The following is a 15,358-nucleotide window of genomic DNA, read 5'->3' as shown; positions in this document are numbered from 1 at the left end:
CTTCATTTTTCACAATTATTCTCTCTGTTTTTGTCTGTAAAACCCCTCACCACACACTTTATACACTTTTCTCACACAGGCGTTAACATTTTCTCACATTTCTCTCTCGTTTAAACTCTCTCAAAGTTCAAACCTTCGTAGGCGTCTTTGTCGGTGCAGAACGTTTCATCGACATTGTGGGTTTTGTCGGGGAGAAAACAAATTGCAAACGTACAGCACTTCAGAGTCACACTGAGATCCAACGTTTATTTAAATTTGTCTGAACACATTCTGTACTGGACAGGAGACACGGCACGGAGGAGACTGATGGACAATGGTCTACAGTCCAACAGCCAATCAGGACGCACGACACAACGGTCTACAGTCCAACAGCCAATCAGGACGCAGGACACAATGGTCTACAGTCCAACAGCCAATCAGGACGCACGACACAATGGTCTACAGTCCAACAGCCAATCAGGACGCACGACACAATGGTCTACAGTCCAACAGCCAATCAGGACGCACGACACAATGGTCTACAGTCCAACAGCCAATCAGGACGCACGACACAACGGTCTACAGTCCAACAGCCAATCAAGACTACTAAAAAAAATCAAAATTGCACCAAAAACCCTCTGCAAAACAGCGAGACGGTGAAAGGTGAACCGCGATACACCGAGGGACGACCGTATGACATATCTGACCACAAAAATGAGGTCAGAGGTCACTGTTATACTGTGCCGTTTCATTACACAGTACATTTTTTTTCACCCAGCCTCATTTGAATGTGTCTGGGGCCGCACTCACGGTTCAGTGGTGATTAGGACGTCCAGGTCTGTCATTCCGTGTGCTGTGTGGAAATGATGTCTCAGTAGACCTGCACCACGAGGCAGAAGCTGGAGTTAAGACATTAATAGGCAGCGAAAAGCCACAGCGCGTCACTGTCTACCTCTGCGCTCGCACCGCCGAGATCAAAGGCAGTCTGTGAGCCCAAAAGGAGACAGCCCGATGCATGGGCACAGTGGAGAAGTCATCCCGCAACAAGGAGACGCGAAGAATAGGGAGTTTTTTGAAAGCACAGAAGGGGCCGAGGAGCCGAGGGAAGAAGCGGCGGCAATCGACAGGGAGGATAAATAGGACGTTCCCCCCTTCTGCCACCTGCCTGAAAGCTGACTGCACCGCTATGGCCCCCCTGTCACCGGCTGTACGCCTACGAGAGACCTGCGAAACACGGCCACGAACCTGTCCGGTCAGTGTCCTATAGAGATGTCTGCTAATGCCAGAGTGGGACACGATTTACACTTGAGAGGGTCTCCTTATGTAAACAAAGTGCATTATCCTTTGTGTTATTGTTTCCTGAAAGTTGTTGGGGAAAGTTTGAATCCACTGACAGCGATTTAACTTGGGAAAGAAGTCGCAGTCACCCAGTGTTTTTGTGTTTAAAAGCCAGTTTAAAGTCATAACTGATATATTTGTTTAAAAAGACAAGCAGGTAAAGCCATTAGGACAAGTTACAGGTCAGATCTGAGGAAAAGTGAGCCAGCACACTGATATTTTTGACAAATATAGAGCACCAGAAACATTACGCAGTCCGATTTTAATTTTGAAGTGCAGCATACTTTCTCCATGCCCCTGATGCTTCGTTTCGTCCTAATTTCTAACTGCTTTTCTCTCCTGGAAAGTCAGTCATATGTTTAACCTTCCTGAACCGTGTTATTTTACTAAAACCCAAAACTAGACTCTTCAAAATCCAATTTACCCAGATTGCTCAGGGATGATTTCTACCTTTCGATCAACCTTTTCTCCGCTCTTAAAATGAATAAATGTCCCAGAATGTCCTTTTTACTGAAGCAGAACAACACAGTCCTTAAAATCAAATCTCATTTTGTTGTTTTTTATTGAAGCCATTCAAAAGTATTAAATGTGGAGACTGTGACAAGTGAGTTTGAACAAAATCTAAGCATAACGTTGAAGACCTATACTGTTATTTTCTCTTTTTATCCACAAGCTCACATGGCATTTTGGATAATCTGTACAAATTTTACATATTAAACTTAACTCACATGTTCTGGAGAGACAAATCCAAACCAAAGCACTCTATGGTTTCACTTGACTTGAATTACTTTACTTGAATTCCACATTTCGCGCAAAAGTTGAGTATTACAGATCCAAAAACATTTAAAAAACAACATTTAAAACGAATACTAACACCTACGTCATAATGTCTAGCCAAGCGCTGATCTTCTGGGTGTTTTTTAAGAAAGAAAAGTTAAAAAAAACACACAAACTATTAAAAAGTTACTCTCAACAAAACAAGTGAAAGTCCAAAATCTCTAGAAACTTTTACCTCAGAGAGTCGCTCTGGACCAATCCATCAAATGTTGCAATTCTCTCCTCACTTTCCCTGACAGAGTATTGACAAATGAAGTCTAAAATGACTGATGAGAACATGATGAATACACAGATCCTGTAACACCCACCGGTCATATCAGCCGCAATCCTCAATCATCCTCCGACACTTGTGTTGACAGTGCGGTTAATGGGCTTTGATTACAACTCAACAGTCTCCAGAAAGACTCAAAGACACATTTATCTGTAGAGCTGCAAATAAACGAGTGATGGAATTAGTTTGTGAATGTTTAAATTGGTTAATGAGAAGATGGAAATGAAAGATACGGACAGTTTTAATTCTGATTCAGATCAAATGCGAAGAAACTGATGAAGACATTGCACCGTACGACTGGAAACACTGTCAGAAATTAAGAAGCCAGATTCAATTTAGTGAAAAAATGTTAGATTAAACACTCTTTTTAAACTTTTGATACATAAACGCCGCCTTTGTTGATTCTTTTTGTTTTTCTTGCAAACTCTCAACCAACAAACAACTGCTTAAACTGAGCATTTTCAATTTTTTTTTGGACTATTATAGCAATTCACAAAGATATTTAGAGTCGAAAAGGCTCATCAGCTAAAATAAGTAAATGCTTGTTAGGTTCCAAGAAGAAAAGAAACAGTTCATAGCTGTTTACTGACAACAAAAACGTGGATAAACTAAAATTATAATCCAGCCAATGAAGCACATAAAGGCCAAGTTCCACTTCATTTACGCTTTCTTTCTCTCTCCGCCCTCCGCGCCTACATCATTTCTGTACATAATAGAGCAGTAGTTCCCAAACCTTTTCTCATGGGACCTATATCTCAACAGAGAACTGACTGCTCCATGGTCTAGTTAGAGCAGCTTCTGTAATGGGTTTGCGCCTGTTCATTATTTTTAGCCTAATGTCTTCATTTAAATTCAGTGTTACGGCTATTTTGCAGTTGACTTCATTGTGTTGTTCCTTTCAAAGTTATTTTAATATTTCCTCAGGACTACAGAATTGCTCCTTATTTTGGGACTGAAACTCTTGGCGATTCAGTTTTAATCTGGAAAAGCTTTAAAGTCAAAGTCGCCGTCGCATTTTGTATAATTCTGCTGCATTTTACATACAGTAAGTTTAGTCAGATTTGTTTCTCACACACAAAATTATAGCTATTTGGGCTCATCCTGAATGGGTTTATTGTCCTTTATCATTTATGACCACAATGCAGCGTCTCTATCTGCGGCTGGAGCTAATTCCCCTCCTCCTCCCACTGTACTGTCATTGACCGGGGTTTTAATGATTACATCTGGCGCTGCCACAAATTAATTCCTGCCTCTCTGGCAAAAAGCTGTTCCCCACCTGATTATGCAAAGCAGGCCTACATTCGCAGCCTTTGAAGTGGAGGCAAAGCTGCTCAGATATTCTCCCTCCGAGGAAACGCTGCAATATGGGGAGCATCAACAAGCACAAGTTCACACAAAGGTCACGGACACGGTTAACCCCAATGAAGACCGGCTTTAGCCTCTAACATGTACAACTAGGGACGGATAAGCTGCAGAATACACACATGATCTGATACTGGGGCTATACTCTGCAAACACATGCAAAAGTGAAGATAAAAGTAGGACAAGTATCTATAAATACTCCCATAAACACAAACAGTGATATTTGGAACTTTGGTCACACAAAATGTTTCAGTGGATGAAGCCAGAGTCCCACAAGGAGCAAAAGAAAGACATTTTATTGAGTAAGAGTCGTCCAAAAGGAGATGTTTGGTGGTCTCAGTAAAACTAAAATGTTAAAACTGTTAAGTTTTTATTTATGAACATATTATTATTAGGGAGGGACGAGCAGACACATGTCCACGATAACAAAATATGATTCTGACAGAATTTATTATAAATACATTATACAGTTAATCATGTTTATATTTGTGCTGTCATTGTAGCGCTGCTTTTTCCAATGTCACCTCCTCAAGGACTCAGCCCCCAAATGTAAACACACGTGTGCACGATCCTGAGGTAGTTTTATCCTGACGACATCTTGTCCCATTCATATTTATTGTGGATAATACATTATACATCTCAGTTCATCAAAACCTCCTCCAGACACTTTAGAACATCTTAATTGTGTCAACTTGGCGTTCCCAAAAGCCTGTGTTATCACAATTAAACTATCGTCAACAACTTTCACAGACTACGTGATATCCACTTGTAGTAGATGTGCTCAGACAGAACAGCTCATCTGGGCACGATGGCAGCAGGAGGATTACTTCAAGCACACAGTAATATTAAATTAAGAGGAGATATTGGCTCCTAGAGGAACTGTGACTGAGGGAATGTGGAGACACTTTCGCAAAAAATGATTATAAAAGTCATCTGTCAGAGCGACAGGCCTCACTCACTGTAATAGTCTGGCACTTCTACTTTAATAGGGCAGAGTGTAAGATCGTATTACCAACTGACTCGTTATTGAATATATAACATCATTACATTTTATTATAATGTGGAAACTATGGGAACTTTGTATTTCGGGTCTAAAACAAATGTGTGACTCGATATAAATGGCTGGAGAGAAATCTTCATCAATTATTTGTAAAAGAATATAATAAGGAAAATTACAATAATGTAATGTGTTAAATCTTATAACAATGAACATTTTTGTCATGTGTTTGGTAAATCTTCTATTTCAGTATGAGTTTCACACACTTTATATTAACTGTAATGTAGTAAATGTAGTTACTGATAAAGGTCAGTACCTCTGTCCTGCTGGTCACTTTGCTCTGACCTTCAATCATCACTTGTGTTGTTGTTGTTGTGTTGTTGTCGTGTTGTTGTTGTGTTGTCACTTGTGCGGTTAATGGGCTTTGATTACAACTCAACAGTCTCCAGAAAGACTCAAAGACACATTTATCTGTCGTACTTTTACATCTAATCACTAATGACACTTCCGTTTGTCTTGGCATTTCCGCTTTAGCTGAAATTCCGCTCACTTAAACAGAGAAACGGAGAAAAGTCCTGCTGCTAAAATACGATACAATGTAGATTTTCAAGTCAACAATGCAGCTTTTCTCTGGGTGGCTTGAAAACAGCTTTGTAGTTTGTATAAAAGTTGCTGTTGAGATCGTCAGCCCTACGCCAAATCACACAATCGAAAAAGGCACAGATAATGACGCCGCCCGTGGCAACTTTCTGAATAAGATGAATAGCACATAATTATAGAAAAACATTGTTGAGGGTGTTAATAAACATGATATTGAAAAGGGAAAGTCAAGCTGCATTTTGAGGCAAAAATAACAGCAGGAGCAGCGAATCTCTGCAAACGTCTGGAAAAAGACATTCTGAGCAGCTGTTTCTGTTGTGCTGCTCACCGTAAAATGTGGTACACTTTTCAGGAGGTGTTTTGAAATAAAAATACTTCAGTTTTATAGAAAAAAACAAACCTAGAAGCGCTACAGTGAAAGATTCATGTGAAAAAAGTATACTGTATATAAAAATATAGAGTTGAGAGTGAATTTGAACCATGAAGGAGGATTTTTTATAAATATATCCAAACATAATAAGGACAAGTTGACATAAATATCACATCTTTCTTCGAATGCGAGACAGAAACATCGGTCCCCAGGTCTTACCAGGATGTGGCATCACTAAAATCCCTAGTCTGGAGTCAGGGGGGTGCGTTCTGCCACACTGAAGAGGAGATGCCCGGCCGTGTCTAAAGAAAAAGTGTTCAGAAAAAGGAACGGCAAGCTCCTCCCACAGGTCTTGGAGTTCAGCTTCAGGACAGCTCTTAAGCACTGCCTCCACCACCGCGCAGTTCTCCGAGCGGGACAGCGTGCAGGTTGAATAGACCACAGTGCCCCCTGGACGCACAGCCGACAGCGCAGACCTGCAGAAAATACACGGGGAAAATGTTAGCAGTGATTTTCCTGCAGTGAGGGTGGGTCAAGTGATGTTAAGAATCGTGCTGGTGGGATCTTTTTTGAACAGTGTCATATCAAAGTTCTACAAATATATATCAGTATTATTATTATTATTATTATTTTGTTAAAGTCTTCCTGTAATTAGAAACATTGAGTAGAAATACGAAAAGGTAGATTACTTCAGAAGTTGCGTTTGAATTGCCGGTAGCGTCGCCCTTTCTCTTAATCTCTGTTCCCCCTCCAGGCCACCGGGGGAATACAACCAACTCCTGTCATTGGAGCACGGCGCATCAACTAAAATCTGTTCAAGAGAGAAACAGACAAAGTAACGCGATGGATGAACAGAAAAAGTCAAGATAAACCTAGAATTCTGACTATAATACTGTGTTTTCTGTTACTAATCCACAGTGAAATCCAGTGTTAAATTATCAACTGAATGTTTGCAGCGCAGATGGAAATGTGTGATTATATTTGTAAGGTACTTTTATTCAACCACGCAGTCTCCCACTGTTCATTTTCACAGTATGTATGGCTCCTCGCCCTCCGCTTTCCTTTCAACATTTTGGTCCATTATCAGTCACTTTGTTCTTTGGCTCGTTCTGAATATTTTCCCTAGACTTCCACTGAGCTTATTAGGTACATTTCAAAGGCTTGCTCTTTTTGATATATTTCAAACAACAACCTTGAAAAGGCAGCATGAACCATCATTTGTTGAACAGTGAACTCTCGCCACAAAAGCAGAGAACATGATAGTGCTGTTCATTTCACCTTGTCATATTTGGACGGTTCACTTTGGCCAAAATAACGCCCATCTCGTGCAGACACAGTTATACAACCGTTTAGTGAGGGAGGGAGAAAAGACTCCAGGGTTTTGGTCAGCCACTCCCATCTGTGTGGATCAGGTTCGTTACAGCAGAGAAGAGCTGGGACAAAACAGATAAAACACTCAGTCAATCATGTAAAACTGTATTTAATTTACATATGTCCGTGATAGGGCTCAGTTTTTTGAGTCCTAATGTAGATGTGGTTTATTTCCAGGTGCAAAAACTATTACATTTAAATAAATCTGGTAATGTGTCAACAAGGCAATTATAGATAGCTTATTTTTGTATTTTTGTTTTTTCTAATTAAAAAATACGCTCTTCTGTAGTGGAAGGGCATCTGTAACAAAAATCTATTCCATCTCCATATGCAAATACCTGCATCACCTGACTGCTGTGGCGGGATGCTTTACCTGGGTTGCAGCTCTGCATTATGGCTATAGCTTTGCCGCCAGGTGCTGAACACAAATCCAAAATTCTCTCCCCATCTTTTACTTGCAGTGCCAGTACTGGGAGAAGAGAGGCAGCGTTCAGAAGGTAATACTGCTTTAAACAGCCGGGTCTGTGGGCTTGTGAGGGAAATCTCAGAGGATGCGGATGGATGTAACATTGTAGTAAAGGACTTTGTGATGGCTCTGATTGCAGAGACTGAGATTCGCAGTCAGACTGAAGATTAGAGTCATCAGAGAGGCACTCAGCCGACAACATTGAGCCATTTTCCCCAGGCTGTTTCAAACAAAACTCCGTAGGTTTGTCACACAGCAACGATGAGGCCTCTGTCTGTAGCAGGACACTGAAAAATCCCAGAGATTTTAGAGTCTGAGTGACATTTGACACAGCTGTGAATCTGTTGAGCATGACACCATATTGCCAGGAGTGAGGGTTCAAAAGGACTTCCCTGTTAAAAACCAATACCACAAAAGGTTTACATGAAATTTGATTTATATACAAGACATATAGTCAAAACATATTTTATAGAACTTCACCTTGCTGATGGCCACAGATTTCCAAGTTCTCGACTGTACTGCTGGTCAAATTGCTCCAACACTGGCCCACATGGGGCTCTTACTCTTTTAAGCTTGACAAAAGTAAATAGAGGAATCAATACCAGTGCCAGTCTATAAAATGAGGTGTTTACAAAAACAAATGGCTCCACCTGGTGGAGAACACGTGAAATGGCTCCATAAATATCTACAACTGTGTTAGAATGAATACATAGTTCTTTAGTTTGTTGTAAAGTTATTTAAGAACTTAATTTTGTTTGTCAGTTTGGTGAATTTGGGCAAAAGTATACATACATGTGTTAATACTTTAGACTATTTGTTTAATGAGTGATACTAGAACACATTAAATTACACGAATAAATGCATTATTTTTCGCAGATTTATACCTGTGCATTAGGAGTTTCTTTGCGTTTCTTGCTCAGGTGTTTAGCAGATTTCTCAGCTGTGGCACAAAAATGGCACAAGATCCAAGAAAGATGCACTTTCTTTGTGAACGTGGACGTAGCATTCAGCCAAGGATTACGCAGATATTTAGCAGAAAACATGTATAAAACAAGAGGTCTCTGTGCATGTTAAACATTTGTAAAGAGAAGTTCCATTTGTAGTAATTTTCTTGGTTTAAAAGGAAAACAACCCAATGTCATATGTGTGCGTCCTTTAAAGCAGTCCCCTGGAAAATGAGGCGGCGAACATTGGTTCCGTCTCGGTTAATACTTTGTTATGCTTGAAACAGGTGAAACACACAGACAAAACTCCTACAGGTCAAAGAGGTCTCATTTCAAACAACACTGTCTCATTTAGATTTTCACAGGCTGCAGTTCAAAAATAACTTAATTTCTCTTGCCTGATTGAACAAATTGAATGTATCACAGATAATTCATTATAAAATCATAAAGGAGAGAACTTTTATTTACCCCACAATGGCAAAATCCCAAAAACATGCCATCAAAAAATCAAAAGGTCAAGTATATGAAACTTAACTTGTAATTTTTGTAATAATTGTAAGGAAGAAAAAAACATTACAAAAATATGTACCTAAAGCTAAACCCAATGTCTCATGACAAATCAGTAATAAGCAATTATTACAAATGGACTCAAAACATTTAGGAATAAAATATTTAATTGTCTCAATGGTTGTATGTTTGTTAACAAAAACATCTGATTAAATATACAATATAACATCTCCATAATCAAAAATGATTTTGGTTTGTTATGATTTTATACAGCTGTGCAGGTCACAGTCCTCTAAGAAACACCAGTGAACACGTCAATGAAGCTTAGCTGCTGTTGAGTTGTTGCTAATACAATTCCTTTGTACAGTTCTTGTTAACAATGTTCGTCCTCATGATATGCTCTACCATTTACATGGCAAACAGAATCAGGAAAGCAACCATCAGACAGAAAAGACCCATAGCCTCAGACAGAGCAAAGCCCAGAATGGCATAGGAGAAGAGCTGCTGCTTCAGAGAAGGGTTCCTGAGGAGAAATTTAAATATATTAATTTATATAGTTTATATTTCTAATTTATCCCTAACTATGTTTGCAATTTATTTGTATATGTATACATTTATATATATGTACACGCACACACATGAGTGCCTGATTATACCTTGCGTATCCAATGATGAGGCTACCGAACACTGTTCCAATACCAGCTCCAGATCCAGCGACCCCCACAGTGGCCGCTCCAGCACCAATGAACTTTGCAGCAGTGTCAATGTCACGACTCACTGCACTGGTCTGGAAGCTGCGCACTGCCACCTGCTGCTGAGAACTCTGAGGTAGGAGCGAGGCAGTCTGCAAAATAGAAGAGTTTAATAGAAAAGTTTGGATTTTCTTATTATGGTAGGACAGTTCCAAAGATTCAAAGAAGTTCAGCTCAGACCACAGCTTACCTCTCCTTTCCGGGCATCTGACACTACAGCTGCTGACAGAGGCCTGTACAGCGCCCGAGATCCAGCACGGACCTAACATTAAAAGAGACAGCATTCATATAGTTGACCAATATAACATGTACAAAAGATAAAAAAAACAAAACAACAAACAAACATTTGAACACAATAACACAAGAGAAAACCCTGGAAAACAAACCACTGTATTGCTCAGAACAGTGTGCAATGTCACAGAATGTCAACACTGTATTAATCCCACAGGCTGCACACAAATCTACACTGTATTAGAGTTTTTTGTGCAGAATGCTGCATTATTATTTGCACAAACAGGTTGATTTCATTCATTCATGTGACTCACCAGAGAGGGCGTAGACACAAACTTCACGCAGGTCAACATGTTCAGAGGACAGATTGTCACACAGACAGGTGATCACTGTGTCTGTGGATAAAACAGTTCAGGTTAAAACACAGTTCCTCAGTGACACAGATGTGGCGGTTCAAGTACATTGTGTTCCATGTGAACAGAGCGAACATAAGGTCAAAATCCGCTGCAGAGCCAGAGCCAGACCAAAAGTACAAGACTATAAACAAACACAGACTGACTGCAGCGCAGATAAAACACACAGAGTGAAACAGTAGATCATATATTATATATTTTATACTGAACAGTGGAGGTTACAGTCGCACTCACCGGTTTGTTGTAAAGGTCGAATGCACGAGAGGTACGCGCATGCGCAGTGAAACACTTCTCCTTTTCCGGTTTCTTGACGTTACGTACGAACGTAAGCACGCTCTTTGGCCTGTACGTATGGACGTAAGCACGCGCCGTGGCCGTGACACGCGCCTTCTGTGGGATTTGGGATCATTTAAATATTACAGACAAAAAACAAAACTAACAAAAACAAAAATCATGTCTCGATCAGTGACTGAATGTGTTTTATCTGCAGGTCCTTTGGTTGATTTATTTATGAGGCACCAGGGACCAGGGACAAATATGTTATTCTATCTCCATCCTGGGTTTTTAAGACACGTATTTTAATGTATTTTCATGTTGAAAAAAGTCCAGCCTTATTTACTTTGTGTTTTAGAATGAGGCGGTGATGTCCAGCAGGGGGCGGTAGCGTCCCACAGACGGAGGATGTAACACTTTAAAGCTCAGGTGTGCACATGGATCTGTTAAAATAACAGGTCGAGCGTGTGTCTGCAGACAGAAAATATACATGTCCACAGCTTTTATCTGGGGCTAAACTAGATGAACTATTGAATTAATTCTTAATGCACTAAGTCCATTGAGTTTATAACACATCACAGACAGAACTGGACCTGGACTCAGGTGAGACATGGACATGGACAAAAACATAGACAAAAGACATGAAACATGGACAAAAGACATGAAACATGGACAAAAGACATGAAACATGGACAAAAGACATGAACACGTGGATGAATGAGCCGCATCTTGTTCATTGTATTCATTTTCACGTGTGTTTTGAAATGACACCTTTGTCATTTGTAGTTTCCAAAGGCCCAGGTCATTATTTGAATTTAAATGTTGTTTCTAAATTAAATGTATGTGTATGTTAAAGGTGGAGGTGGACTTGATTCTGTGTGTTTTATTCACGCTGAGAGCTTCAAATGTTTCTGTTAATCGTGATTCATCTGAGGCCTGTGACCTGAACGTCTTATTAGAATAATATAAATTTGGCAGTTTGGCTGTAATATCAAAAACCCCAGACTGACCTGCACAATCATCAGTGCAGCTCGTCTTCATGAGCTTAGTATTAAACATGAAGCTGCCACATGCATTACATCCATTATTAATGAATGTTAGTAATTAGTAATGAGTGTCAACATGAATGTGATGCGTGTTTCAGCGGTGAAACATAAATCTGATGCCTCTTTAAGTGGTGAAACATAAATCTGATGCCTCTTTAAGTGGGCTTTCCCTCTGAGCAGAGCGTCTCCAGACGCCCCCTGATGCGCGCTTCATTTGGCTTTACGGAAGGGAGATTCCTCAGCTCTTCCAGGCATACACCCCCTCTGCTGGATGATGTGACCATTACGCACTACTATAATAAGCAGAGACGTGACTCTGGGGCGAATCCCTGCCTACGTCACTGGGTCTGGTATAAATTCTGTGAGAGGAGAGTCTGAACAGACCAAAGCAAAACGCTCCTGTCACACACACAGTTCCAAACCGAGGATATACAGGACTATCTGACTCTGCGGGGGATTTATTTGCCTAATCCATGTAAGTAGCTTTTACATTTGAAATAGATCAAACCTTTTTGATTAGGAAATATGAGTGTGATGCCATGTAATCACACCATAGAACATTTGACTGTCCTACTCATTATTGATCAGGTTTAGGCGTATGGATTTATCTCATGGCAAACTTAGCTTTACGCACGACTGACGCGTGGCATATTTATTCATAGATCTTCGGAATAAAGCACAATGACTTTGAACAAGGGTGACAAACTGAGGAACATGGACAAGAGGAGAGGAAGTGTACCATTCCCTATGAATCTACCCAACCTTCACAGGAGAAGCATGCCCGTGGACGACAGAGACCTGCGCGCCACGATGCCCCAAACTGGACAGACTGACGAGCTGTCCAACCTGCTCCGCTGCACCTCCTACTCCCCCAGCGAGCAGCACAGAGGCAGCTGCGCCTCCGACTCCTCCGACTCCTCCGACTCCGTCATCTCCACAGGCAGCGAGGCAGACTCTCAGCTCTACAAGGTGGTCCTCCTCGGGGAGCACGGCGTCGGGAAGTCCAGCCTGGCGCGCGTCTTTGGAGGAGTGGAGGATGGAAGTCACGACTGTGATGAAGCAGGTAAATGAGAGATGCTCAATCTGAGTGACTCACTGAGCTCAGCAGCCCACATGCAGACAGTCACCACTTTAGACAAAGATTAATGTGCAGATCAAATTCATTATTATGAAGTATTTTATTTTTTACAAGTTTCTACAATAAGCCACATTAAGCGCAGGGTAAATTTGCCTTTTTCTGACCAAGACACAACAGTAACATGGGCACACACTGAAATAACCTTATTTTTTATGAATTACAATAAAAATCAGGCTGTGTTAACTGTTTCTGATCACCTAAAAGACAATATATAAGCAGGATTACATATACAAACCAAGATTTATTGCTCACTGTGCACACGACGCACTGCCACTTTGAGTAACGCACTATTCTCTATCTCCACAGGAAACACTTATGATAGATCTATTATCGTGGATGAAGAGGAGGCATCCATTCTTCTCTATGATGTTTGGGAACAGGTAAGCATCATTTATTATTTATGCATGTGGAGCATTTATATTGATCATCAGAATGTCTTTTTTTAGAACAATATGATTTTTGTGGCTAATTTCTCGTCCGTTTCTCTTGAAGGATAACAGTCAGTGGATGAAGGAGCAGTGCATGAAGATGGGAGACGCCTACATTATTGTGTATTCGGTCACAGACAAGTCGAGCTTCGAGAAGGCCTCAGAGCTGCGGATTCAGCTGCGTAGAGCCAGGCAGTCGGAGAACATTCCCATAATCCTCGTGGGCAACAAGAGTGACCTGGTGCGGTCCAGAGAAGTGTCTGTAGACGGTAAGTTCACGTCTGTTTACACCTGTCTAGGGTTATTTTTATGCACGGTCAGATTTTCTAATGTTTTTCCTCGTTTGTTGCAGAGGGTAGTGCCTGCGCCGTGGTATTCGACTGCAAGTTTATCGAGACGTCAGCATCTCTCCACCACAACGTGCAAGCTTTATTCGAGGGCATTGTCAGACAGATCCGCTTGAGGAAAGACAGCAAAGAAGAAAATGCCAGACGCATGGCCAACTGCAGGCGCCGGGAGAGCATCAGCAAGAAAGCCAAGCGCTTCCTGGGTCGCATGGTCGCACGCAAAAACAAGAAGATGGCGTTCAGGCAGAAGTCCAAGTCCTGCCACGACCTGACCGTCCTCTGAGGAGCACAACAACAGACAGACATTTTCTCTTTGGCCTCTGAAGACCAGATGCTGTGTGTGTTTTAACACTGATCCCAAGGACTACTAGAGCTGTACAGAAATATATTTTTTATTTTTAGACACCAACAAGCAAAAAGTGGACTTGAGAAAACAGCTGTGTCTGATGTAACTCATAAGTCATATCATGAAGTGGTGGTAACGTGCATGAAGCTTTGCAATCCTGTGTTTTCTTCTGTTCAGATTGCCTTAAGAGATTGCTCTCATCATGTTTGGATAGTTAGTGAATCTTGAAGACTGACGTACTCTCGGGGTGGGTTTTCTAATACGAGTTCTTGTTGTACATATTGTAAGCTATTGTCTGTTGAACGTACATCTCATTGTTGTTAAAGACAAGTAAACGGATCCCAGGGTCATTTTCAGTCAGATTTACTTGAAGTGTGGTGCGCAGGTCGTGCCTCTGCCGAGTCTCTGAGGCCCCGTCAAATCTGCTCTGTGTTATTTCATTTCCACCGAATTCAGGTTGTGAATGTAAAGTAAAGCAATAAGTTATGTTAGTCTTGTTGTTAGTCTTTGACATGATTTGCAATTTCTTTGTTTACATTGAATACATTTTTCAATAAAACAAAAAAAATAAAATCCATGTTTGATCATTTTTATCCAAAACTCTGATTTGTCAAACTGCCTGAAGCTCAACACTAAAGTTCAGTTGTTAATGTCGTCATGAATATTTATCTGGTCAGATTCTTGAAACAGAACCGTCCTGACCGGTGATTTTAAAGTAAGGAAATGTGGTAGTTAGCCATCTTTATCCACAGTGTTAACCATTAATCAGCCAAAGGAGTAAAAGAACACAGTTTTTCCACACAATTTAAACTCGACTCAGATCTCTCAGGAGAAGGACACTGCACAGACTGAGGTAAGTCGCTGAGGAGTTGGGCAAAACCTGTTTACCTTTTCCAGTTATTTTTATTTTGTACAAGTTTAGTTAAGAAGCTACTGGATTATTTGGTCATTCCAGGTGTTTGTGTTGGTTAACCTTAAGATTGTTTTATTCTGGCTCCTTTTTCTGTTACTGCTTTTGGAGAACATGCCAGTTTATCTTAATTTATTATATTAATTAAGGACTTGCTTAAAAATAGATGGTGTATCTGAAGGGGCAATCCAAAATATACAAATGCAACTTAAGAATATGATGTTTTGTGTATAATTGATGTGAGTTTGTAAATAATTTCTTCACCAATGTCGCCGCTGCACTTGATACGTGATAATCCAGTTGATCCAGTCGTGTTTTTGTAAATCTGATGGATTCCTAAAGTTGAATAAGTAACAAGATAAACTGTTCATTGTTTGGCCGTGCTCAAAGTTGAAATTTCACTTGTTGCATTTGCAGAGAAATGTCAGACAG

General features: G+C 40.6%; 3 protein-coding genes across 3 annotated transcripts; 1 reads left to right on the top strand and 2 right to left on the bottom strand.

The window, feature by feature from the left end:
* Positions 1-4,186: 4,186 nt before the first annotated feature.
* Positions 4,187-8,672, bottom strand: nsun3 (NOP2/Sun RNA methyltransferase 3). The gene is made up of 6 exons (XM_033991925.2): positions 8,476-8,672; positions 8,072-8,163; positions 7,499-7,983; positions 7,033-7,187; positions 6,444-6,565; positions 4,187-6,230 (listed from the first exon to the last, which is right to left on the bottom strand). The coding sequence occupies exons 1-6, from the start codon at positions 8,632-8,634 to the stop codon at positions 5,924-5,926; spliced, it is 1,320 nt and encodes a 439-aa protein (XP_033847816.2). The 5' UTR covers positions 8,635-8,672; the 3' UTR covers positions 4,187-5,923.
* A 519-nt stretch (positions 8,673-9,191) lies between these two features.
* LOC117392991 (ATP synthase F(0) complex subunit C3, mitochondrial-like) lies at positions 9,192-10,740 on the bottom strand. The gene is made up of 5 exons (XM_033991163.2): positions 10,673-10,740; positions 10,340-10,420; positions 9,985-10,056; positions 9,699-9,886; positions 9,192-9,565 (listed from the first exon to the last, which is right to left on the bottom strand). Exons 2-5 carry the CDS (start codon positions 10,376-10,378, stop codon positions 9,451-9,453), a joined length of 414 nt encoding a protein of 137 aa, XP_033847054.1. The 5' UTR covers positions 10,379-10,420; positions 10,673-10,740; the 3' UTR covers positions 9,192-9,450.
* Positions 10,741-12,137: 1,397 nt separating this feature from the next.
* Positions 12,138-14,589, top strand: rrad (Ras-related associated with diabetes). The gene is made up of 5 exons (XM_033991600.2): positions 12,138-12,232; positions 12,420-12,820; positions 13,202-13,275; positions 13,388-13,592; positions 13,676-14,589. The coding sequence occupies exons 2-5, from the start codon at positions 12,439-12,441 to the stop codon at positions 13,951-13,953; spliced, it is 939 nt and encodes a 312-aa protein (XP_033847491.1). The 5' UTR covers positions 12,138-12,232; positions 12,420-12,438; the 3' UTR covers positions 13,954-14,589.
* The last annotated feature ends 769 nt before the right edge of the window (positions 14,590-15,358 follow it).

This window comes from Periophthalmus magnuspinnatus, chromosome 3 (assembly GCF_009829125.3).
Source record: "Periophthalmus magnuspinnatus isolate fPerMag1 chromosome 3, fPerMag1.2.pri, whole genome shotgun sequence".
NCBI lineage: Eukaryota > Metazoa > Chordata > Actinopteri > Gobiiformes > Gobiidae > Periophthalmus > Periophthalmus magnuspinnatus.
This window is presented reverse-complemented; position numbering and strand designations above follow the sequence as displayed.